Source organism: Agelaius tricolor, unplaced genomic scaffold (assembly GCF_023055355.1).
Source record: "Agelaius tricolor isolate 1412-34295 unplaced genomic scaffold, bAgeTri1.0.p SCAF_54, whole genome shotgun sequence".
Lineage (NCBI taxonomy): Eukaryota > Metazoa > Chordata > Aves > Passeriformes > Icteridae > Agelaius > Agelaius tricolor.
This window is the reverse complement of record NW_027269314.1, coordinates 1,924,049-1,946,249: the sequence shown is the minus strand read 5'-3', so window position 1 is coordinate 1,946,249 and position 22,201 is coordinate 1,924,049. Positions and strand designations below refer to the sequence as shown.

Sequence of the window (22,201 nt, the reverse complement as noted above, 5' to 3'; positions counted from 1 at the left end):
ATGAGGGCACTGGGGATCAGCTGTGGGGACACCAGGGAGCTGTGATGGGGACACTGGGGATCAGCTGTGGGGACACCGGGGATCAGCTGTGGGGACACCGGGGAATCAGCCATGGGGACTCCGGGGGTCAGCCGTGGGGACACCGGGGGTCAGCTGTGGGGACACCGGGGAATCAGCCATGGGGACACTGGGGAATCAGCCATGGTGACACTGGGGATCAGCTGTGGGGACACTGGGGATCAGCAATGGGGACACCAGGGATCAGCCGTGGGGACACCGGGGATCTGCAGTGGGGACACCAGGGAGCTGCGGTGGGGACACTGAGGATCAGGCGTGGGGACACCGGGATCCTGCTCCCGGTGCTCCTGGGCACAGCAGAACAGCCCGGGGGGGCTCCGGCAGCCGGGGAGACACACACAGATGTGGGGTGTGCAGGTGTGGGTGCGGGCACACCTGGGCATGGGCACATCTGGGCATGGGCACACCTGGGAATGGACACATCTGGGTATGGACACAGCTGGGAATGGGCGCAGCTGGGAATGGACACACCTGGGTATGAGCACACTTGGGTACAGACATATCTGTGTGCTTGTAAGCACATGGCACGCCTGGGCAGGGACACACCTGTGCTCGCACTCATGTGGGTCTGGGGAACAGACAGGCAGAGCCATGCCGGGGATGCGGTGCCGGGGCTGCCCCTGGCCGTGGCGACGGGTGTGCTGCGGGTGTGACTGAAGGGGTGTGACTGAAGGGGTGTGACTGAAGGGGTGTGACTGCAGGGGTGTGACTGCAGGGGTGTGGCCGCACCAGGGCTGGGTGTCACCCCGGCCCCGCCCTCGGTCCCGCCCCCTGCGCGCGCCCCGAGCCCCGCCCTCTCCAAACGCCAGGCGGGGCGGGGCGGAATAGCCGGGGGCGGAGTCAATGAGGATGGGGCAGGGCAAGGGCTGCAGTGGGGCGTGGTGAAGAGTCAGGGGCGGGACAAGAGCTGCCTGTGGGGCGTGGTGAAGAGTCAGGGGCGGGACAAGAGCTGCCTGTGGGGCGTGGTGAAGAGTCAGGGGCGGGACAAGAGCTGCCTGTGGGGCGTGGTTAAGAGCCGGGGGCGGGGCTAACGCGCGGCAGGGCCGGTTGGGGCGGGGCTAAAGCCGAGCGGGGCGGAGCAGAGCGCGTTGTGGGGCGTGGTCAGAGCGCCGTTGCTGGCGGGCCCTGCGCCGTGTGGGCGGGGCCAGCCCGCCGGTGTCGCTCGTGCTGCGGCAGCGGCGGCTCCGGAGCGGGGCCCGGCCCGGCCCGGCCGCTTCTCCCGGCCCCGCCCCGCCCGGCCCGGCCCGGCCCGGCCATGGCGCTGCTGCGGGCGGCCGCGCTGCCCGCCGAGGGCTGCCCGGCCTGGCTGCCCACGCACGTCCAGGTGACGGTGGTGCGGGCCCGCGGGCTGCGCTGCAAGGGCGGCGGCAAAGGCAAAGCGGGCGGCAGCGACGCGTACACCGTGATCCAGCTGGGCCGCGAGAAGTACAGCACCTCGGTGGCCGAGAAGAGCGGCGGCAGCCCCGAGTGGAGGGAGGAATGTGCCTTCGAGCTGCCCCCCGAGCCCGGGGCCTGCCCCGAGCTGGTGCTCACGGTGATGCACCGGGCGCTCGTGGGCATGGACCGGTTCCTGGGCCAGGCCCTGGTGCCCCTGGAGCCCGCCCGGCAGCGCGGCCGCGAGCCCGACGAGCGGTGAGTGCGGGGCGGCCGCGGGAGCGGGGCCGGGGCCGGGGCTGGGGCTGCACTGGGCGGCTCCGGGGTGGGCGTCTGGGAGTCCCAGGGTGGGCACATGGACCCCCCATGTGCCCGGGGATTGGTGTCCTGGGGTCCTCGTGTGTCCCACGGTGGTGTCACGGCGTGCCCGGGTACCCCTGGAGAGGCAGCAGGGTCACTGTGTGTCCCAGGGTGGGCACATGGAATCCCCCAGTGCTCTGGCATGGCTGTCACTGTATACCCTAGGGTGGGCACATGGAATCCCCCAGTGCCCTGGCACGGCTGTCACTGTGTCACTGTGCCCCAGGGTGGGCACTCAGAGCCCCCCAGTGCCCTGGCATGGCTGTCACTGTGTCACTATGCCCCAGGGTGGGCATTGCGGGGTCCCTGTGTCCCCAGGACGGCTGCTGGAGGAGGAAGAGCATCACGGCTTCCATGGGCACCCTCAGGACGTGCCACGAGGGTTGGGGTGTGGCGGGTCCGGGCGTGCACGTCTGGGCTTTGAGGGGCTCCCGCTCTGTCCGTGGCCATGCCCGCCGCAGGAGGGTGGCCCGGGGTGTCCTGGGGAGGGGTTCCCAGTCTGGGCTGGCTGTGTCACCCCCCCGGAAGGACTCGGGGCATGGCAGGGCCTGGGGATGCCCCGGGAAGGACATGCAGGAGGGGTGGGACATCCCGGCTGTGCCAGGAAGGGGCTGTGGTACGGGGGTACCAAGATCCCCGGGAGGGAATTGTGCTGGGCAGGGCACCGGGGCATCCATCCCCGGGCAGGGCACCGGGGCATCCATCCCCGGGCAGGGCACCGGAGCACCTATCCCCGGGCAGGGCACCGGAGCATCCATCCCCGGGCAGGGCACAGCATGGCCCGCGGTCCCCCTGCATCCCCAAGGCTCTGTCCCTCCTGCACCTCGCTGTTTGTCCCCTGGTGGTTTGTCCCACCAGGTGTCCCCTGGTGGCTGCGGTGGTTTTGCAGCCCCCCCGTTGTCACCTGGTTTGTGGCGGAGGGTCCCCAGTTTGGGGTGCAGACCCCAACCCCGCGCTGTGCATGGGGGGAATTGCTGCTCCTCCTCCCTGCCCAGAAGGGTTTACAACAACCAGGACGTTTTCCAGCCTTTGCCCAGCACAGAAGGGCAGGAATGCAGCTGGGATTCCTGCAGGGAAGGAGTTTTGGGGGCGTTGTTCGGGCAGGGCTGGCAGTGCCCCCCGGCCCCCCGAAGCCGGCAGCTGTGCTGGCTCTGTGCCCGGAGCTGCGGCCTCACAGGGAGCCTCCCTCCCTCCCTCCTTCCCTTCCCTCACAGCCACAAAAATTAGCAGCAAAACGGGCTGGGGGAACTTTCCCTGTGGAGCAAACGCATTTCCCCATCCCGGAGGCTCCCGGCGGGCCCAGAGGGGAGCGTGGGCCGGGGGAGGCGTGAGGAGCCCCGGGCACACGGCTGGCAGCTCCCCCGCGCTTATTCTGCTTTATTCTGCTTTTCTTAGCAAAACGCCGGAGCTGGGCGGGCTCGGGGGCTGGGCCGGCATTCCTGGGGCCTGCTGGAACCCGGGGATGTGGGAAAAGCCCGTGGCTTTCCCCTGGGGGAGGTTTTTGTGGAGCTGGGCAGAGCGGGAGCCCCCCAAGGCCTGCTCCTGGCCAGGGCCTGCTCCCGGCTCCTGGAATCCCAAAGGTCCCGTCAGGGGCTGTTAATCTCACGGGAGCAATGTCCAGCCTGTGTCACCCCGTGACACCAGCCCTGCAGGCTGGAGAGCCCCAGGGGCTTGGAGAGGGCTCCAGGGAGACCTTCCAGCACCTTCCAGGGCCTGAAGAGAAAAAGGTCCCAAAACCCAAACCATTCCAGGGTTCTGGAGCCCCTCTGCTCTGGAGCCAGGCTGGCAGAGCTGGGAATGTTGCCCTGGAGAAGGGAAGGCTCCAGGCAGAGCTCAGAGCCCCTGGCAGGGCCTGCAGGGGCTCCAGGAGAGCTGCAGAGGGGCTGGGGACAAGGCCTGCAGGGACAGGAGCCAGGGAATGGCTCCCACTGGGAAAGGGGAGATTGGGCTGGGATCTTGGCAAGGAATTCCTGCCTGGGCTGGAATTCCCAGATTTGCTGTGGCTGCCCCTGGATCCCTGGCAGTGCCCAAGGCCAGGCTGGACATTGGGGCTTGGATCCACCTGGGACAGGGGAAGGGATGGACTGGGATGAGCTTTTTGCTCCCTTCCAGCCAAACCCATTCCATGGTTCTCTCATTTGCTGTCTGTCTCCCTCCCTTCCTGTAGCTTTGCTTGCATAAGGAAAATTCACTTCCCCTTGAGGCATTCGGGATCATAGGAGCTTTTAAAACTCTGTTTTCACCCGTGGCCCCGAGGATGGAAATGGGCACAGAAAACATGAGGGAAGCTCTCACCCTGTGCCACTCTGCAGCCTGGAGGGGCCACGCTGGTGTTTGGAGGAGAATTCCCGGGGCTGGAGCTTGCCCAGCTGGGTGGGAGACGGATCATTGGGAGCTCGGGGGGTTCTGGCTCTTTGGGAGCTTCCAGCCGGCTCTGAGGTCTGGAAACAACTTTGTTCAGGAGGAAACTTCCAGTCCCAGATTAGAAAGAGCAAAACAAACAGAGGCTCCCACCCTGGGGCTGGCCCTGCAGGGCCCAGGCAGGGCTGTGCTGAGGAGATAACGGGGCTGTGGGGCTGAGCTCTGCCCTCTGCCAGGGCAGGGGGAGCGTGCTCCAGCAAAGCATCCCTTGTCAGTGTGCTGACCTTGCTCCCATTTCCCTGCAGGGTTTTATTGCACAGGAACTTGGGCAGTGATAATTGTTATCCTTGTTTTCGGCTGCTGGAAAATGTTCCGTCAAGCTTGGACTCTTCCCCGGGAAGGGGGGCCGGGGTGTTTACGAGCTGCCTCTTGTGCTGCGCAGCCTGGGCCATTTCGCTGCTTTGCCAGGGCAAAATCAACTCCTGGAGTTGCACAAGAGCAGCCTGAGAGCTCTCATGGCCTTTTTGGGCGTCCCAGGGTTTGTCCCACGCTCGGGCAGCTCCGGGGATTGGGCTTGGCAGGCAAAGCAAGCTCTGAGCATCATTTCCCCCTTTGCATGGAGCCTTTGTGCATCCAGAGAGCCCTGGGCAGGATGTCCTGGTCCTCACCTCCCTCCTCTGACCTGATCCTGCAGCTCCTGTGCTGTGCAAAGCCAGGCTCCAGGAAAAGAGGGATTTTTGGGAACTCACAAGGCAGCTGTTGCTTCTGCTTCCCAACATCCAGGAAATGCCCTTGGAGTCCCACGTGGGGCTCATCCTGTGGGGTGGCAGCAAGCCAGGGACTCTCCCCTGCACACCCAGCCCATCAGCTGAGAGCCCTGGAGTGCTTTGGCTTGGAAGGGGCTGTAAAAGTCACCCAGTGCCACCCCTGCCATGGCAGGGACACCTCCCACCGTCCCAGGTGGATCCAAGCCCCAATGTCCAGCCTGGCCTTGGGCACTGCCAGGGATCCAGGGACAGCCCCAGCTGCTCTGGGAATTCCAGCCCAGCCCCTCCCCACCCACTCAGGGAGCAATTCCCAATTCCCAATATCCCGTCCATCCCTGCCCTCTGGCAGTGGGATCCATTCCCTGTGCCCTGTCCCTCCAGCCTTGTCCCCAGTCCCTCTCCAGAGGACTTGGGAACCTTTCCCTTGGCCCAGGGTGAGCAGCAAGGGAGGGGACACTGAGGGGACAGGAGGGAACACCTGCAGGGCTGGCCCTGGATCTCCCTGCCTGGGAACCCAAAATCCCCGATTTGCAGGGTGAGGGTGAGGCTGACGGCAGGAGGAGGGTCCAAGGTGTCCTGGGCTGGCTAAAGCCCTTAGTGGCCATTCCCTGGTCCCTCCCTCTCTGCAGAACCATTTCCATTTGTCCCTGTCCCAGAGATCTCCCATGGGCCTGGGACAGGTTGCAGGTGCAGGCAGGGAGCTCCAGGGCTCAACGCCCAGGGTTTGGGGTCTGTGTGTGAGGGGCAGTGGGTGCAGCAGGGGTCAGGATTCCTGATCTGCCTTTCCTGCAGTGACTTGCACTTGTTCCTGACAGGGAACTTGTCTGGGGGAGTTGTTCCCTCTGCAGAATTAGCTCAGCTCTGACTTCCCCAAAGCCCTTCCGTGCTGCACTTCCCTGTTCTGGTTCCCCTTCCTGCCCAGCTGTGGGGCACCTGCTGCAGGGGGGCTCGGGGGGTGCCAGGGCCTGGGGCTCTCCTCCTCTCCCCAGCACAGGGCCTTTCCTTTGGCTGCCAGACTTTGCCAGCCCAGCTCCCTGGGGCCACCAGGGCTTCTCTGCTCCATATGGGGATGGAGGAGCTCCTCAGAGGAAGGAACAGGCAATTCCTTGGGTTTGGGAGAATTCCATGGAGGCAGGGAGAGCAGAGGATGGAGTTTGAGCCCCAGCACGGGCAGGGAGGCTGGGAGAAGGAGAGGGCTGACCCAGAGGGGCCCATCCTGCCCAGTGATGGGTGCTGCCCGTGTGCTCAGTGTGTTGCAGGGGTGAGAAGCTCCCTCAGAGCCAAGGATGGTCCCAGATCCCTGCCAGGAACCCCACACCAGGCACTTGTCCCTTGCTGGACTGGTGGGACTCATCCTGTCCCCTCCTTGCTGTGGCAGGTGCTTCCCTGGCACTGTCCTGGTGTTCCCCCTGGCATGGACCCGCTCCCATCTCCTCCCCAGCCCCTCTGGAGCTGGGTCAGCCCACGCTGTGCCTGCGGGGTCTGTCTGTCTCCCTCCTTCCCTCGTTTAATGAAGATCAGGAGATCATTAGCAGTGGAATGGGGCTGTGGCAGCCCGCAGGCTCGGGGCTGTGCCATCTCCCTGGGACCTGGTGCTCCTTGTCATTCCCAGCCTGGCCTTGGCTCCTCGTGCCAGGGGACACTGCCACACCCAGGCTGGAGCTGTGTCTGCTCCCTGGGGAGCTGAGCCCAGGCCAAATCCCTGCAGCTCTGTCCTTGGCACGGCTGTCCTTAGCCTAGGGAGAGACCTTGCAGTGGGGTGGGGAGGAAACTGCTGCTCTGGGGTGGGAGCTCTGCATGCAAGGGCAAACAGAGTGCCCAGCAGGGCTGGTGAGGGGCTGTGAGGGGGCCAGGAGCACCAGGGAGCTCCTGGCATGCCCTGAGCTGGGATGGTTCAGGCTGAAAATGCAGCTCTGAGGCAGGAAACGCCCTGGAGTGTGGAAATGCTGCAGGGGAGGAGGGGCTGCTGCTGCCAAAAACTGGGGCAGGATGCTCTGCTGTGGGGGCAGGGGGGCAGCCAGGGCTGGGGTGGCAGCTGTGGGGACCAGGGTGGGGTGACACCCGTGGTGACCAGGGTGGGATGGATCTGTGGGGACCAGGGTGGGATGGCATCTGTGGTGACCAGGGTGAGGTGACACCCATGGTGACCAGGGTGGGATGGCACCTGTGGTGACCAGGGTGGGATGGATCTGTGGTGATCAGGGTGGGGTGGATTTGTGGTGACCAGGGTGAGGTGACACCCGTGGTGACCAGGGTGGGATGGATCTGTGGGGACCAGGGTGAGGTGACACCCGTGGTGACCAGGGTGGGATGGATCTGTGGGGACCAGGGTGGGGTGGCATCTGTGGTGACCAGGGTGAGGTGACACCCATGGTGACCAGGGTGGGATGGCACCCGTGGTGACCAGGGTGGCATGGATCTGTGGTGACCAGGGTGAGGTGACACCCTTGGTGACCAGGGTGGGATGGCACCTGTGGTGACCAGGGTGGGATGGATCTGTGGTGACCAGGGTGAGGTGACACCCTTGGTGACCAGGGTGGGGTGACACTCGTGGTGGCCAGGATGGGGTGACACCCTTGGTGACCAGCTGACCCCAGGCAAGTGTTTGCCCTGAGCTGGGAGCCCAGGGCAGAGGCCCCAGGTGCCCCACAGGCTGTTATTTTGGGTGTAATTTTGCACCTACCTGCCCAGTTAACCCCATTTCCACCCAGCTGCCATTGCTGGTTTAAGGGGTTTAAGGCCCTTGCTCTGCTCTCCTGCAGGAAAACTTTGCTTTTCTCATTTTTTGAGATATTTGAGTGGTCTGTTCCCAGCTTAGCTAATCTGGCACATTGGGTCTGGTGTCTTGGTGGCTGAGAGCGCTGGCCCATCACCCTCCATCATCTTACAGCCCAAAAAGCTGCACACTCAGGCTTCTCACTGTGTCACGTGGATTCTCCAGGGCCCTGACTGCCTCCAGCTGCAGAAAAACCTGCAGCACAAACCTGGGCAAACCCCTCAGTCCTGTTGGTGCAGAGCTGCAGGCCTGGGGCACAGCTCAGCTGTGCTCAGTCCCTGCTCCAGGAGCCTCCCTGCTCCCTCCCATCCCTCCAGAGCCTGGCTGCAGGGTGGGCTCTGCTCCCCTCCTCTTGGGGGATGCTCCTTGTGGCTCCTGGAGGAATCTGCTCAATGCTGGAGGAGCCCAAGGGAAACCTGGCATCCTGTGCAGCGCCAGGTGGGAATGGCCTCTGAGCCCCTCTCTGTGCCTGGGGCCTGTCAGAGCCTGTGCCTGCCTGAGGTGTGCTCAGACCTGCCCTGGAATTCTCCTGCTCCATCACGTGGCCTTTGGGAACTGCATCCCTGGAGAAGCAGCCTGGGGGCTCCTCCCCAGCTCTGCATTGCCAGGGGGCTTTTCCCTGACCAGCCCAGTGAGGATGAGGGAGCGGGGCTGCTGCTGGGCTCAGCATTCCTTCCCTTTTCCCAAACCTTTCTTTGTGTTTGACTCACTCCTGAGCAGGGGCTGGTGTGATGGGTGAGCAATCCCTGTGTGACCTGTTCCCAGAGCAGCTGCAGCTGCTGCTTTAGGCTGTGTGGAGCCATGGGGCTGGTGTGCCTTCCCCTGGCATTGGTGTCCCTGTGCTGGCATTGGTGTCCCTGCCCTGGGGCTGGTGTGCCTTCCCCTGGCATTGGTGTCCCTGTGCTGGCATTGGTGTCCCTTCCCGGGGTTGGTGTCCCTGCCCTGGCATTGGTGTCCCTGCCCTGGTGTTGGTATGCCTTCCCCTGGCATTGGTGTCCCTGTGCTGGCATTGGTGTCCCTGCCCTGGGTTGGTGCCCCTGCCCTGGCATTGGTGTCCCTGTGCTGGCATTGGTGTCCCTGCCCTGGCATTGGTGTCCCTTCCCCTGGCTTTGGTGTCCCTGCCCTATCATTGGTGTCCCTGCCCTGGGGTTGGTGTCCCTGCCCTGGCACTGGTATCTCTGTCCCAGGGTTGGTGTCCCTTTCCCGGCACTGGTGTCCCTTTCCTGGCACTGGTGTCCCTGCCCTGGCACTGGTGTCCCTTTGGAGAACAGGCATTCCTTTGGGTGCTGGTTCTGTGTGTTCACCTGCCCTGGTGCCTCTCCCAGCCTGAAGTAGGAAGGACCCACACCAGAGGGTGTTTCTGCTGTGTCCCCAGGATCCATAGCAGAGGGTGTTTCTCCTGTATGCCCCAGGATCCACAGCATAGGGTGTTTCTCCTGTATCCCCCAGGATCCACAGCATAGGGTGTTTCTCCTGTATCCCCAGGATCCATAGCAGAGGGTGTTTCTGCTGTATCCCCCAGGATCCACAGCAGAGGGTGTTTCTGCTGTGTCCCCCAGGATCCACACCAGAGGGTGTTTCTGCTGTATCCCCCAGGATTCTCAGCAGAGGGTGTTTCTCCTGAGCCCCCCGTGCCCTGGAGGGGCTGCCAGGAGCAGCTGCTCCCATGGGGCCTGTGCAGCAGCCCCTGGTGCTCTGCAGTCTCACAGGGTCAGCTCGGGGCTCGTGTTGGTTTGAGTTCTTGTGGGCAGGGATCAGCAGCACTGCCAGTGTCACCTTGTGCTCTGGGTTGTGTGTCCAGGCAGCTCAGGTCACTGGGTGCCCACTGGGTGGTTTATTGGGAGGCAGCTGGGGTCTCAAACTGTGTGTGCTGAGCAGATAAATCCGGCTGGGCTGATCATGTCCTGCCTCCTGCTCTTGCTGCCCCCTGTCATAAATGTTCCACTCTGATTTACACCTCCTGAAATCTTCCCTCCTTCCCTCTTCCCACCTGTCCATCCTGTGCTAGAGAAAAGCCTCAGATCCCAAAGAAAAGTGATTTGGGATGAAGCTGCTGCCTGTGCTCCCATGCCAGCCCCATCCTGGTGGCTCAGAGCTCTTTTCCATCCCTGGTATCTGTCCCCTCCATGCCATCCCCTGCTTGCCTGTGACCGTGCCAGGCCTTGTCCCATCCCTGGGGCACAGCCAGCAGCTGGGGACACCAGCAGGGCTGGCTTTTCCCTGCTTTTCAGGCTGTTCCTGCCACTGAGTCCCTCTGGAGTGCCACCACCTCTGTTCCTGGCCCGTGAGTGCTGGGATGAGCCCTTTGGCACCTGTTCCTGGCCCGTGAGTGCTGGGATGAGCCCTTTGGATTTTCTCCCCCGGATTGCTGGGTGTCCCAGAGGAGCACCATGGCCAGGGCTCCCTGCCCCTGCACACAGCTCCTGCTCTGCCTGTTGGAGGGGCAGGGCTAGGCTCTGGCTGTGTGAGCAGCTGCCCTTGGTTCCTGGTTTGTAAGCACTTCTGGGAAGAGCATTTGGAGAGATGAACTTCCCACCTCGGCTGCTCCATCCCCAGGGAATCAGCCTGTGTTTATTTCCCGTCTGTGCTTTCAGCAGCTCACAGGGATCACCTGCACCATCAGCCATCCAAAACCAGAACAGCTTCCCAGCCCTGGCAGGGGGAGCTGGGGCAGGAACACAAAGCAGACAGAAAAGCACAGAATTCCCCGGGGCTGGCTTGTTTTCCACCCTGTGCTTCCCCTCTGGGCTAGGTGAGCTTCCTCCTGCCCAGCTGCCTCACTGCAGGGAAATGTGCCTGTGCTGGGCTCCCAGGGGGCTGTGCCAGCAGGGGCTGCCCTCTGTGTTTGCCCTGCACTGGTGCTCCGTGCCCTGCCCTGCTCTGGCACTGTGGCAGCCCTGCTAAATCCTCGATTGAAGGCTGGGGGCTCTCCTGGCCGGGCAGGCTGACCTTGCTGCAGGGATGAATCAGCAGGAAATGCCAGCCTGGAGCAGGCTGGGAAGAGCCTCTGGCTCTGTGTCTGTGTCTGGCTGCAGCTCTGAGCTGGGCAGGGCAGGATTTCTGCTGCTTTAGGTGAGCCCGGCCTGCCCTGGCAGTGCTCAGTGCTTTGGGGAGCCTTTGGGGGAGCACCTGAAGTGGGAGTGCTCCAGAAATGCTCCAGCTGTGCCTCCTCCCCTGGTGCACCCCTGAACCCCAGGGGTCACCGAGGGACTTCACTCCCCCAGGAAACTCCTTTGAACTCCCTGCTGGCAAAGCACTGGGACCAGTCTGAGAGGGAAACCAGAGCTCCTGGTGCCCAGGGTGTGCTGAGCAGGGCTGGTGGGGCTCTGGAGGTACAGCTGAGCTGGAGCTTGGAGGGGAATCCTGGGGACCCCAACCAGAGCCATCAGAGGGCAAAGGTGGTCTCCATGGAATAACCCATGTTCTCCCTGGGATAACCCATGTCCTCCTGGAATAATCCATGTTCTCTGGAATAACCCATGTCCTCCTGGAATAACCCATGTTCTCCTGGAATAACCCATGTCCTCCTGGAATAATCCATGTTCTCCCTGGGATAACCCATGTTCTCCTGGAATAACCCATGTCCTCCTGGAATAATCCATGTTCTCCCTGGGATAACCCATGTTCTCCTGGAATAACCCATGTCCTCCTGGAATAACCCATGTTATCCTTGGGAATAACCCATATCCCCATGGGAATAGCCCCTGTCCTCCTGGAATAACCCATGTTATCCTTGGGAATAACCCATGTTCTCCCTGGAATAACCCCTGTCCTCCTGGAATAACCCATGTTCTCCTGGAATAACTGATATTGTCCTGAAATAATCCATGTCCTCCTGGAATAATCCATATCCCCATGGGAATAACCCCTGTCCTCCTGGAATAACCCATGTTATCCTTGGGGATAACACATGTCCTCCTGGAATAATCAATGTTATCCTTGGGAATAACCCATATCCCCATGGGAATAACCCTTGTCCTCCTGGAATAACCCATGTTATCCTGGAATAACCCATGTTATCCTTGGGAATAACCCATATCCCCATGGGAATAACCCCTGTCCTCCTGGAATAATCCATATGCCCATGGGAATAGCCCCTGTCCTCCTGGAATAACCTGTTCATGCCATCCCAGAGATCCTGGCTGTGTCCTGCTCATGCCATCCTGGGTGCTGGCTGTGTCCTGCTCATGCCATGTCCCAGAGATCCTGGCTGTGTCCTGCTCATGCCATCCTGGGTGCTGGCTGTGTCCTGCTCATGCCATCCCAGAGGTGCTGGCTGTGTCCTGCTCATGCCATCCCAGAGATCCTGGCTGTGTCCTGCTCATGCCATCCTCTGGGTGCTGGCTGTGTCCTGCTCATGCCATCCCAGGAGTGCTGGCTGTGTCCTGCTCATGCCATCCCAGAGGTGCTGGCTGTGTCCTGCTCATGCCATCCCAGAGATCCTGGCTGTGTCCTGCTCATGCCATGTCCTGCTCATGGCCAGCCCAGCACTCCCAAACTCTGCAAGGTTTCTCACTGGTGGGGAGTGAACAGTGCCCAAGCATTCCCCTGTAGCTCCATGAATGTTTCATGGGCCAGGGGTGTCCCTGTGCCCCCTGGACTGTCCCCTGCTGCCCAGGAGGGGACAAAGCCCAGAGGAGAAGGGAAGGTGTTTGCCCTGAGCAAATCCATCCCATCCTCATCCTCTGTGGGGTCTCTTTCCCCCCATAACCACATTCCTGTGCTCCTGTTGCCCTTGGCTCAGGCAGGGGTGCTGCAGGATGAGGACAGCTGTGGGTTTGGGAGCCCTGTGTCTGCTCCCTGTGCCTGCCCTGATCCTGACAACAGCAAAGATGTAAAACTAGAGCTGGGGCTGTCTCCCCAGGCTGCCCCTGGCACTGCTCCTCTCCTCACAGGGGGAGCAGGAGGAGCAGAGCCATTCAGGGCTGTCTGGGAGGGCTGGGCTGTGCTCATTAACCACCCTGACCTAAATGAGTGTGCACAGCCCCACCGTGGGCCCTGGGGAGCCTCTGCCACACGGGGCTGCTCCTGATCCAGGGACAGCCCAGGAATGGGGGCTGCAGGGCCCCCCCAGAGCCTCCCCAGAGCTTCCCCTTGCCAGGCTCTCCCGGCTGGGTTTGCTCTGCCCAGCTGGGCTGAGTCTCTGCTCCCTCCCCCTCAGCCTCAGCAGGCTCTGCAGGCCCTGCCCTGCATGGAACACAGATCTGGGGTCCCTCGCTCTGGGGATGCACCCCAGCAGTGCTGGCCCTGGGCAGGGTCACAGGGACAATGCACATTTGTCAGCAAAGAGAATGTCCCAGCCTGTGGCTTGTGCCTTCCATCTGGCTGGGGCTGCTCTGCCTGGCTATGACACCCTGGAGGTGTCACCCTGGAGGTGTCCCTGGGCTCTCCATGCCCTGCAGGCGTCACCCTGGAGGTGTCCCTGGGCCCTCCATTCCCTGGAGGTGTCCCATGGATGTGTCACCCTGGAGGTGTCCCTGGGCTCTCCATGCCCTGGAGGTGTCACCCTGGAGGTGTCTCTGAGCTCTCCAGGCCCTGCAGGTGTCACCCTGGAGGTGTCCCCATTCCCTGGAGGTGTCCCATGGATGTGTCACCCTGGAGGTGTCCCCAAGCTCTCAGTGTGTCAGCAGGACATTCCCTGGCAGGGCAGGGGGCAGGAGCTGGGGGAAAAGGAGCAAAAAGGAGCAGCTCCCCAGGGAGCAGAGGATGCTGATCCAGGAGGTTCCCTCCCCTGGGCAGCACATCCCAGCTGCAGGGAGCAGGGAACCAGCACAGACAGGGACATCCCTGGGAAGCACATCCCAGCCGTAGGGAGCAGGGGAAGGAACACAGACCAGGACACACCTGGGAGCACAGCCCAGCTGCAGGGAGCAGGGAATCAGCACAGCCCAGCTGCAGGGAGCAGGGAAGGAGCACAGACAGGGACATCCCTGGGAAGCACAGCCCAGCTGTAGGGAGCAGGGAAGCAGCACAGACAGGGACATCCCTGGGAAGCACATCCCAGCTGCAGGGAGCAGGGGAAGGAACACAGACCAGGACACACCTGGGAGCACAGCCCAGCTGCAGGGAGCAGGGAAGCAGCACAGACCAGGCCACATCTCCTCACCTGCAGCAATGCTGCTCCTGCTCCCCACCAGCTCTGGCTCTGGGACAGGGTTAAGCTGCATTTTAATTGAAGTTTTGTGACCTGCCAAGGCTGTGTGGGGCTGGGACCCCTCCAGACCTTGGGAGGGTCCCCAGAGCGGGTGGCTGGGGGTGAGTGGCTTGTCCTGGGTGTGCTGTGCAGCCAGGGCCTGCATCCCTGCTGTGGCCTCCCACCCCCTCAGGAAGCAGATCCTGGTGGATCCCTGGGGCTGGATGTGCTTGGCACAGCTCCCTCCCTCCCTCCCCTGCTCCAGAGCTGACTGATGTAACCCAGTTCTGCTCCTTCAGACCTGGAAAAGGGATCTCATGGTTGTTTCCTGGGTGTGTTGTCTATTCCCATGAAAAGCATCGTGTCCCTCTCCAAGATGGGACCTTGGGTGGCCCCAGCCCAGAAACCCCTCCCAGCATCCCCCCAGGGCAGCTCCTGCAGGAGTTTGGGAAACCCAGGGCTGTGGGAGGGGGTTCCTGGTGGAAAGGTGCTGTGGGAGTTTGTGAGTTGCTCCCTCCCTGGTCCTGCTGTCCTGCTCTATCCCAGCAGTTTGCACCTCCTGTTTCCTCTGGGGCTGATTCATAAAAAACCCAAGCACTCGACATGGAGCAGCTGGATCCTCCCAAACCCTCATCCTGTGCCACAAACTGAGAGCTCAGCCTAAAAATAGCCCTGTTGCCTGTTAGAGGTGCAGCCCTGAGTGCTGATGAGGTCTTGGGAACCAGAAATAGCTCCAGAGTCCCAGCAGGAGCAGAGGTTCTGCTTTTTGGAGCAGCTCAGGCTCAGCCCCCAAATCCCCTTGGATGCTCACAGGGCTGGGGGTGCTGGGAGCACACCCAGGCTGTTCCAGGGGAGCTCCTGCCTTTCCTGTGTTAATCCCCCCAGGTCCTCCCTGGTTTTTTCCATGGGATGATGTCAGGCACACAAACTCCAGTCAGGAGCTCTTTGTCTTTGCTGAGCAGTGACTCAGCCCCCCAGGCTCTCCCTGCCCAGCTGCCAGGCTGCTGCAGCCCTTCCCTCCTGAGCTGCTTCCAGAGCAGAATGCACTGGGGATGTTCCCGGCAGCCTTTTCCCCTCCAGTCCCTGGGGAAGTGTCCTCCAGATGCACCTGCTGCTGCTCCCACCCCACCCCATCCCATTATCCTATCCCATTATCCCATCCCATCCCATCCCATCCCATCCCATCCCATTATCCCATCCCATCCCATCCCATCCCACTCCATCCCATCCCATCCCATCCCATCCCATCCCATCCCATCCCATCCCATCCCATTATCCCATCCCACCCCATCCCATCCCATCCCATCCCATCCCATCCCATCCCATCCCATCCCATCCCATTATCCCATCCCATTATCCCATCCCACCCCATCCCATCCCATCCCATCCCATCCCATCCCATTATCCCATCCCATCCCATCCCATCCCATCCCATCCCATCCCATTATCCCATCCCATTATCCCATTATCCCATCCCATCCCATCCCGTTTCCTTCCCTATTTTTTTTCTTCTCAGTGGCTTCACTCTCCACTGAGTGAACCAGTGGGATTTTTATTTTCTGGCGAATTGCTAATGCATGTCAGAAGCGTCTTCACCTCCCATTGCTCCCAGGAAGCACAGCCTGGAGAAACAGGATCTGTCCTGAGCCTGCAGCTTTCCTTGGGCCTTGTTAAGGGGAATTTTAATCAGAAATTCATTTAATACTTGGATCTGGGTGGGATCAGGGCAGTGGCTGTGCTGGGTTCCTGCTCATCCTGCTTCAGGTGCCCTGGAAGGGGTGCCTGGACTGGCAGAGAGATGGGGGGTGAAGTGATTTTTGGGGAGGAGCAGATTTTTGGGGAAGAATAGGGAAGCACGGTTCCCTGCTGGCCTGTGTTTGGTGCTGCCCCATTGGAATGTGGGAATGGAGAGCAGGGGGTGGCTCTGGGTGTGTCTTTGCTTTGGTGTCCCCAGTGCCACCGTTCCCCCCTCTAGCAGGAGTCCAGACCCCTCTGCCATCCCATTCCAGGGGCTGCTCCATGCCCTGCCGGCTCCCAGCCATTCCTCAGGAGGCCCCAGCACCTAAAGGGAGGCTGGGGGTGGTTTTGCCTGGTGCAGGGAATGGTTTGGAGCCTTTTCCCACGTTCCCCCAGTTCCATGGGCAGCTTTGGAGCAAAGTCTGTGTCTGGGGTTTTGTGTGGGGTGGGACAGTGGGAAGCATTCCCAGGAATCCTCAGGAATCAGTGGGAGCTTTGTGCTGGGCATGGCCAATAGCTCCTTCTGGAAGCTGCTGTGGGAATGTGGGGATTGCCCCCAGATCAGCAGCCTGGGAAGGGTGGCCTTGTCTTGGGTGGGGCTGGAGCTGCTCAGCAGCTGCTGCTGCCCCAGAGAACTCCTGGCATGCATCACCCTTTAAAGCATTGATCCAAGGACACTTGCAGGCAACCCTGAGTGAGCATCTTTGCTGGAGTGAGACACAGCAGCTCTGGCAGGAGCTGATTCAGTGGATGCTGTTGAGCTCCTTTGCCATTGTGGCTCAGTCTCAGCTGGGAGGATCCCTGAGTCACTGGCTCTGGGGCATTCCAATCACGAGCACAAAACGCTGGTGGCTTTGTCTCCTTCCAAACAGCTCCCAGCTTTGCCTGCAGAGTCCCAGTGCTGCCTGGAGGGCTCAGTGAGCTGCTGCTTTCCAGGCTACTCAGTGGAAAGGCAGCGTTTGTTGTGAGGAGGGGGATGGACCTGGGGCTGCAGGTGCACCAGGGAGGGCTCAGGTCCCATGTGCCATGTCCCAGGTGCACCAGGGAGGGCTCAGGTCCCATGTGCCGTGTCCCAGGTGCACCAGGGAGGGCTCAGGTCCCGTGTGCCATGTCCCAGGTGCACCAGGGAGGGCTCAGGTCCCATGTGCCATGTCCCAGGTGCACCAGGGAGGGCTCAGGTCCCGTGTGCCATGTCCCAGGTGCACCAGGGAGGGCTCAGGTCCCGTGTGCCATGTCCCAGGTGCACCAGGGAGGGCTCAGGTCCCATGTGCCGTGTCCCAGGTGCACCAGGGAGGGCTCAGGTCCCATGTGCCGTGTCCCAGGTGCACCAGGGAGGGCTCAGGTCCCGTGTGCCATGTCCCAGGTGCACCAGGGAGGGCTCAGGTCCCATGTGCCATGTCCCAGGTGCACCAGGGAGGGCTCAGGTCCCGTGTGCCATGTCCCAGGTGCACCAGGGAGGGCTCAGGTCCTGTGTCAGCTCTGTGTGGGGTGTTTGTGTCTCTGACTTGGCTTTAGGTGATACCTGGGACACTTGGGTTAGAATCCCAGCATCACTGAGGTTGGAAAAGCCCTCCTGGATCATTGAATCCAATCCCCAATGCCCAAAGCACTGAGTGCCACATCCAGGCATTCCTGGGACACCTCCAGGGATGGGGACTCCAAACCTCCCTAGGTATTTGCAAAGTTTTCCAACCCTTTCCCTGGAGAAACTCGTGCTAGATGTCCCTGGTGTGTGGTGGTGTTCACAGGGGTCCCAGGATGAGGGAAGAGACGAGGATCTGACTCCATGTTTCACAAGGCTGATTTATTATTTTGTGATATATATTATATTAAAACTGTACTAAAAGGATAGAAGAAAGGATTTCATCAGAAGGCTGGCTAAGAATAGAAAAGGAATGATAACAAAGGCTTGTGACTGACTGAGACAGTCCAGACAGCTGGGCTGTGATTGGCCATTAATTACAAACATCCAACATGGGCCAATCAAAGATTTACCTGTTGCATTCCACAGCAGCAGATAACCATTGGGTACATTTTGTTCCTGAGGCCTCTCAGTTTCTCAGGAGAAAAAATCCTAAGGAAAGGATTTTTCAGAAAATGTCATAGCTACACTGGTGCTTTCTCTGCTCCAAGTTCTGCTGGCTTGTGGCTCTGGGAGGTGACAGGGCCCTTCCCTTGTGTGTCCCCTGTGGCTGCAGGTGGCACAAGCTGCACTCCAAGGCTGGGAAGAAGGAGAAGGAGCGTGGTGAGATCCTGGTGAGCCTGCAGTTCACCAGGCACAGCCTGACCGCCAGCATGTTCGACCTGTCCGTGAAGGACAAGGCGCGCTCGCCCTTCGGCAAGCTCAAGGACAAGGTGACAGGCAAGAAGAAGTACGACCTGGAGTCGGCCTCTGCCATCATCCCCAGCAGCATGGCAGCCCTGGACGTGGAGGATGACTTGGAGCTGGGGGGCAAGAAGTCCAAGCTGAAGGGTTTCTTCCTGAAGAACAAGCTGCGCCGCTCGTCGCTGACGCAGTCCAGCACGTCCCTGGGCTCGGACAGCACCATCTCCTCTGCCAGCCTGAGCCTGGCAGCGCCCGTGCCCGACGTGCCCCGGTCCCCCAGCAGGCAGGGCAGCCTGTCCACCGAGCGCTCTGGTAAGAGGATCAGGGATAATCCCCCTGCCCTGCTCCCCTTCCTTTGCTTGCAGGGTGCTGCTGAGACTGCCTTGCAGCTCTGTTAACTGATTGCTGACCCAGCACACAGCCAGAGACTGGGGAGTTGGTGATTCCAGTTCCAGGAATGTGGAACCAGCAATGTGGAATTGGTCAGGCTGGGAAAGCCCTCCAGATCATGGAGTCCAGCTGCTCCCTCAGCACTGCCAGGGCCACCACTGCCTCATGTGCCCAAGTGCCACATCCACAGGGCTGTGAAATCCCCTCAGGGATGGGGACTCCAGCCCTGCCCTTTCCATGTAGGAATGTCCCCAGTGCCCACCCTGAGCTCCCCTGAGGCCGTTCCCTCTGCTCCTGTCCCTGTTCCCTGGAGCAGAGCCCGACCCCCCCGGCTGTGCCCTCCTGGCAGGAGCTGTGCAGAGCCACAAGGGCCCCCTGAGCCGACTTTGCTCCAGGATGTCACTAAGAGGTGACACAAAACCCCCGAGACCTGTGTGCTGGCACTGAGGTGTTTGCCAGAACAGGAGGAACATCCCAGATTTTACTTTTCCATGCCTGCACAGGATCTGGGAGTTCCTCAGGGCTCTTCCTTTCAGCCCCTTGGGGCAGTCCCTGCCAGGAGGGCTCTGCTGGGCTGGGCTGAGCTGGGCTGGGCTGAGCTGGGCTGGGCCGGGCCGGGCCGGGCTGGGCCGGGCTGGGCTGAGCTGGGCTGGGCCGGGCCGAGCTGAGCTGGGCTGGGCTGGGCCGGGCCGGGCTGAGCTGGGCTGGGCCAGGCTGGGCTGGGCTGGGCTGGGCTGGGCTGAGCTGGGCTGGGCTGGGCCGGGCTGGGCTGGGCTGGGCTGGGCTGGGCTGGGCTGGGCCGGGCTGGGCTGGGCTGAGCTGGGCTGGGCTGGGCTGGGCTGGGCTGGGCTGGGCTGAGCTGGGCTGGGCCGGGCTGGGCTGAGCTGGGCTGGGCCAGGCTGGGCTGGGCTGGGCTGAGCTGGGCTGGGCCGGGCTGGGCTGAGCTGAGCTGGGCTGGGCTGGGCCGGGCCGGGCTGAGCTGGGCTGGGCCGGGCTGGGCTGGGCTGGGCTGAGCTGGGCTGGGCTGGGCCATGCCGGGCCGGGCCGGGCTGGGCTGGGCCTGGCTGCTGGCCCTGCCCTGGGTCACTGCTCTCTCTTTAATGAGCCTCCTCCGCTCGCAGGCGCAGCCCAAGCAGGGCCGGCTCCAGTGATTAAAACAATCTGAGCTCTTGGCACTCCCAGGGCAGTCATTTACAAACAAAAAAGGCCCTTGTAGGGAATTAATTCTCCCTTGGAAACAAATACATCATTAAATGGTTCAGTTGGCTGAGACAGCACATTGCCAGGTTGGGTGGGAGTCTCCAGGGAGGCCCTGTGGCTTCTGCTGGTGACATTCCTGTGCTGGTTCCATCACCCTTGGGCTGAGCCTTCCAGCTACTGGGAGCTTCCCTTCCCATGGCAGGGGACTGGAACTGGGTGGTCTTTAAGGTCACTTACAGCCCAAACCATTCCACAATTCTGTGAAGGAAGCAGCATCTCCAGCTGGGAGGGACAGGCAGCTGTCAGTTGTTTTCCTTGGGTTCTCCATGACTTTTACCCCCAAAAATTGGCAGTAGCCATGAGGTGTAGGGTATCACGGAATTGTTAAGGTTGGAGAAGATTGTTAAGATGATCAAGTCCAACCCTCAAGGCAGTGGGAGGGAGAGGCAGGCACTGCACCCTCCTGGCTCATCACACCAAGCAGTGGCCTGGGGCCCATGGCCCCATCATCTCTTGCTCAGTGCAAACTCATACATCACATGGAAGCTTAAAAACCCTTTAAGGAGCTTCTGAGGAGTTCCTTGCATTTATTACCAAGCTCAGATCCTGTCAGACAATGGGTTTGTCATCTTGCAGAGCCTCCTCTGGGGGTCCTCCCCTGCTGTGCTCGGGGACAGTTTTGTGTCCCCAGTGTGGCCACACACCAGTGAGCTGTGCTTTGCATTTCCAAGGGTTTAATCACAATCCCGTGGCAGGGAGAAGGTTGGGGTGGTTTCCAGCTCTCTTTGGCATGTCCAGGTGGAAGACAAGGATGATCTTGTGAAAAGTGCATATTGTATGGCTCTACACAGATATTTACCATATCTATTTTGATGTATTGATTAGTAGTGCTGCATTAACATTTTAATAATATGATAAATGTAGTCTTGTAATTAAAAGGTAACTTTTGTAGTTAAAATAAGAACTATGTTAGTGAGATGTTTTTAAGAAAGGAATGAGGCACTTGCACCAGATAGCAGCCCCAGGACACCTGAATCTTTCAGAGAAAAAGAATTTATTGCCCTCTTATCAGAAGAACCAAACTTCTTCCCGCCTCGAAGGCGCTGTTAGGATTAGAAGGAAGAAGTTGACGATGACCAGACAGAATCCTGTGTTTGAATGGAATTGATGCATCATGTGTGAAGTGTGTGAATATGCAACAGGCTGTTGTTTTTAAGGGTTAATCCTTTGTTAACGGGGTCCTTTTTCGGGCTTGTGCTGCCCAGAAAAGGTACCTGGAGGTCTGTAATTCTTTGTCTTTATTGTCTCATATTGTCCTAATCCAATTGTACAAATTATTATTACTCTAATTGTAATAATATTACTATTATTATTACTATTTTTAGTAATAATTTCATTATTACTATTATCTATATTACTAGTTTAATAATTTTTATAATTATTTGCATATAGTTATATATAATATATATTATATAATTATATATATTATATATAATTATTTGAAGATAATAGATATAATTATTTGTATATAATTATTTTATTTTCATAATTATTTTTATAATTATTTATATTACTATTTTATTTTTTATAATTTTAGTAATTTTTTTATTATTGTTATTATTTGCATTACTATTTTTAATAATTTTATAATTATTTTATATAATTATATATAATATATATTATATATAACTATATATATAATTTTTATATAATTATTTTATTTTTATAATTATTTTTTACTAATTATTTGTATCTATCTGTATTTTTTATAATTTTAGTAAAATTTTTAATTATTATTACTATTATTTGTATTACTATTTTTATAAATTTTTAATATAATTATATATAATTTATATTATATAATGATATACTATATATAAAATTATTTGTATATAATTATTTCATTTTTATAATTTTTAATAATTATTTGTATTACTATTTTTATTTTTATAATTTTTAGTAAAAATTCTTAATTATCATTATTATTCGTATTACTATTTTTATAATTTTGTAATTATTTGTATATAATTATATATAATATAATATATAATTATATATATTATATACAATTATTTGTATATAATTATTTTATTTTTATAATTATTTTTAACAATTATTTGTATTACTATTTTTATATTTTTATAATTTTTAGTAAATTTTATTATTATTATATGATTTGTATTACTGGGTTTTTCTATAATTTTTAGTAAAAATTTTTTATTATTTTTACTATGATTTGTATTACTGGTTTTATTTTTTTATAATTTTTAGTAAATTTTTTTATTATTATTACTATTATTTGTATTACTGCTTTTATTTTTTTATAATTTTTAGTAAAATTTTTATTATTATTACTATTATTTGTATTACTGCTTTTATTTTTTTATAATTTTTAGTAAATTTTTTTATTATTATTACTATTATTTGTATTACTGCTTTTATTTTTTTATAATTTTTAGTAAAATTTTTTATTATTATTACTATTATTTGTATTACTGTTTTTATTTTTTTCATAATTTTAGTAAAATTTTTTTTATTATTATTACTATGATTTGTATTAGTTTTTATTTTTTTAATAATTTTTAGTAAAACTTTTTTATTATTATTACTATGATTTGTATTACTGTTTTTATTTTTTTATAATTTTTAGTAAAAATTTTTTATTATTATTACTATTATTTGTATTACTGTTTCTATAA

The 22,201-nt window shown here is 57.5% G+C and overlaps 1 protein-coding gene across 6 annotated transcripts in view; it reads left to right on the top strand.

Annotated features, from left to right (window-relative positions):
• The first annotated feature begins 1,209 nt into the window (after positions 1-1,209).
• Positions 1,210-22,201, top strand: part of RAB11FIP5 (RAB11 family interacting protein 5) — a 53,699-nt gene continuing 32,707 nt past the window's right edge. For 5 of the 6 annotated variants that reach the window (XM_071455823.1, XM_071455822.1, XM_071455821.1 and 2 more), the window contains exons 1-2: positions 1,211-1,710; positions 17,785-18,224. In XM_071455823.1, coding sequence (XP_071311924.1) covers positions 1,334-1,710; positions 17,785-18,224 — 817 coding nt within the window. In that variant the 5' untranslated portion in view covers positions 1,211-1,333. Of the gene's footprint in view, positions 1,711-17,784; positions 18,225-22,201 lie in introns of all 6 variants that reach the window. The other variant, XM_071455819.1, reaches the window with a different exon arrangement.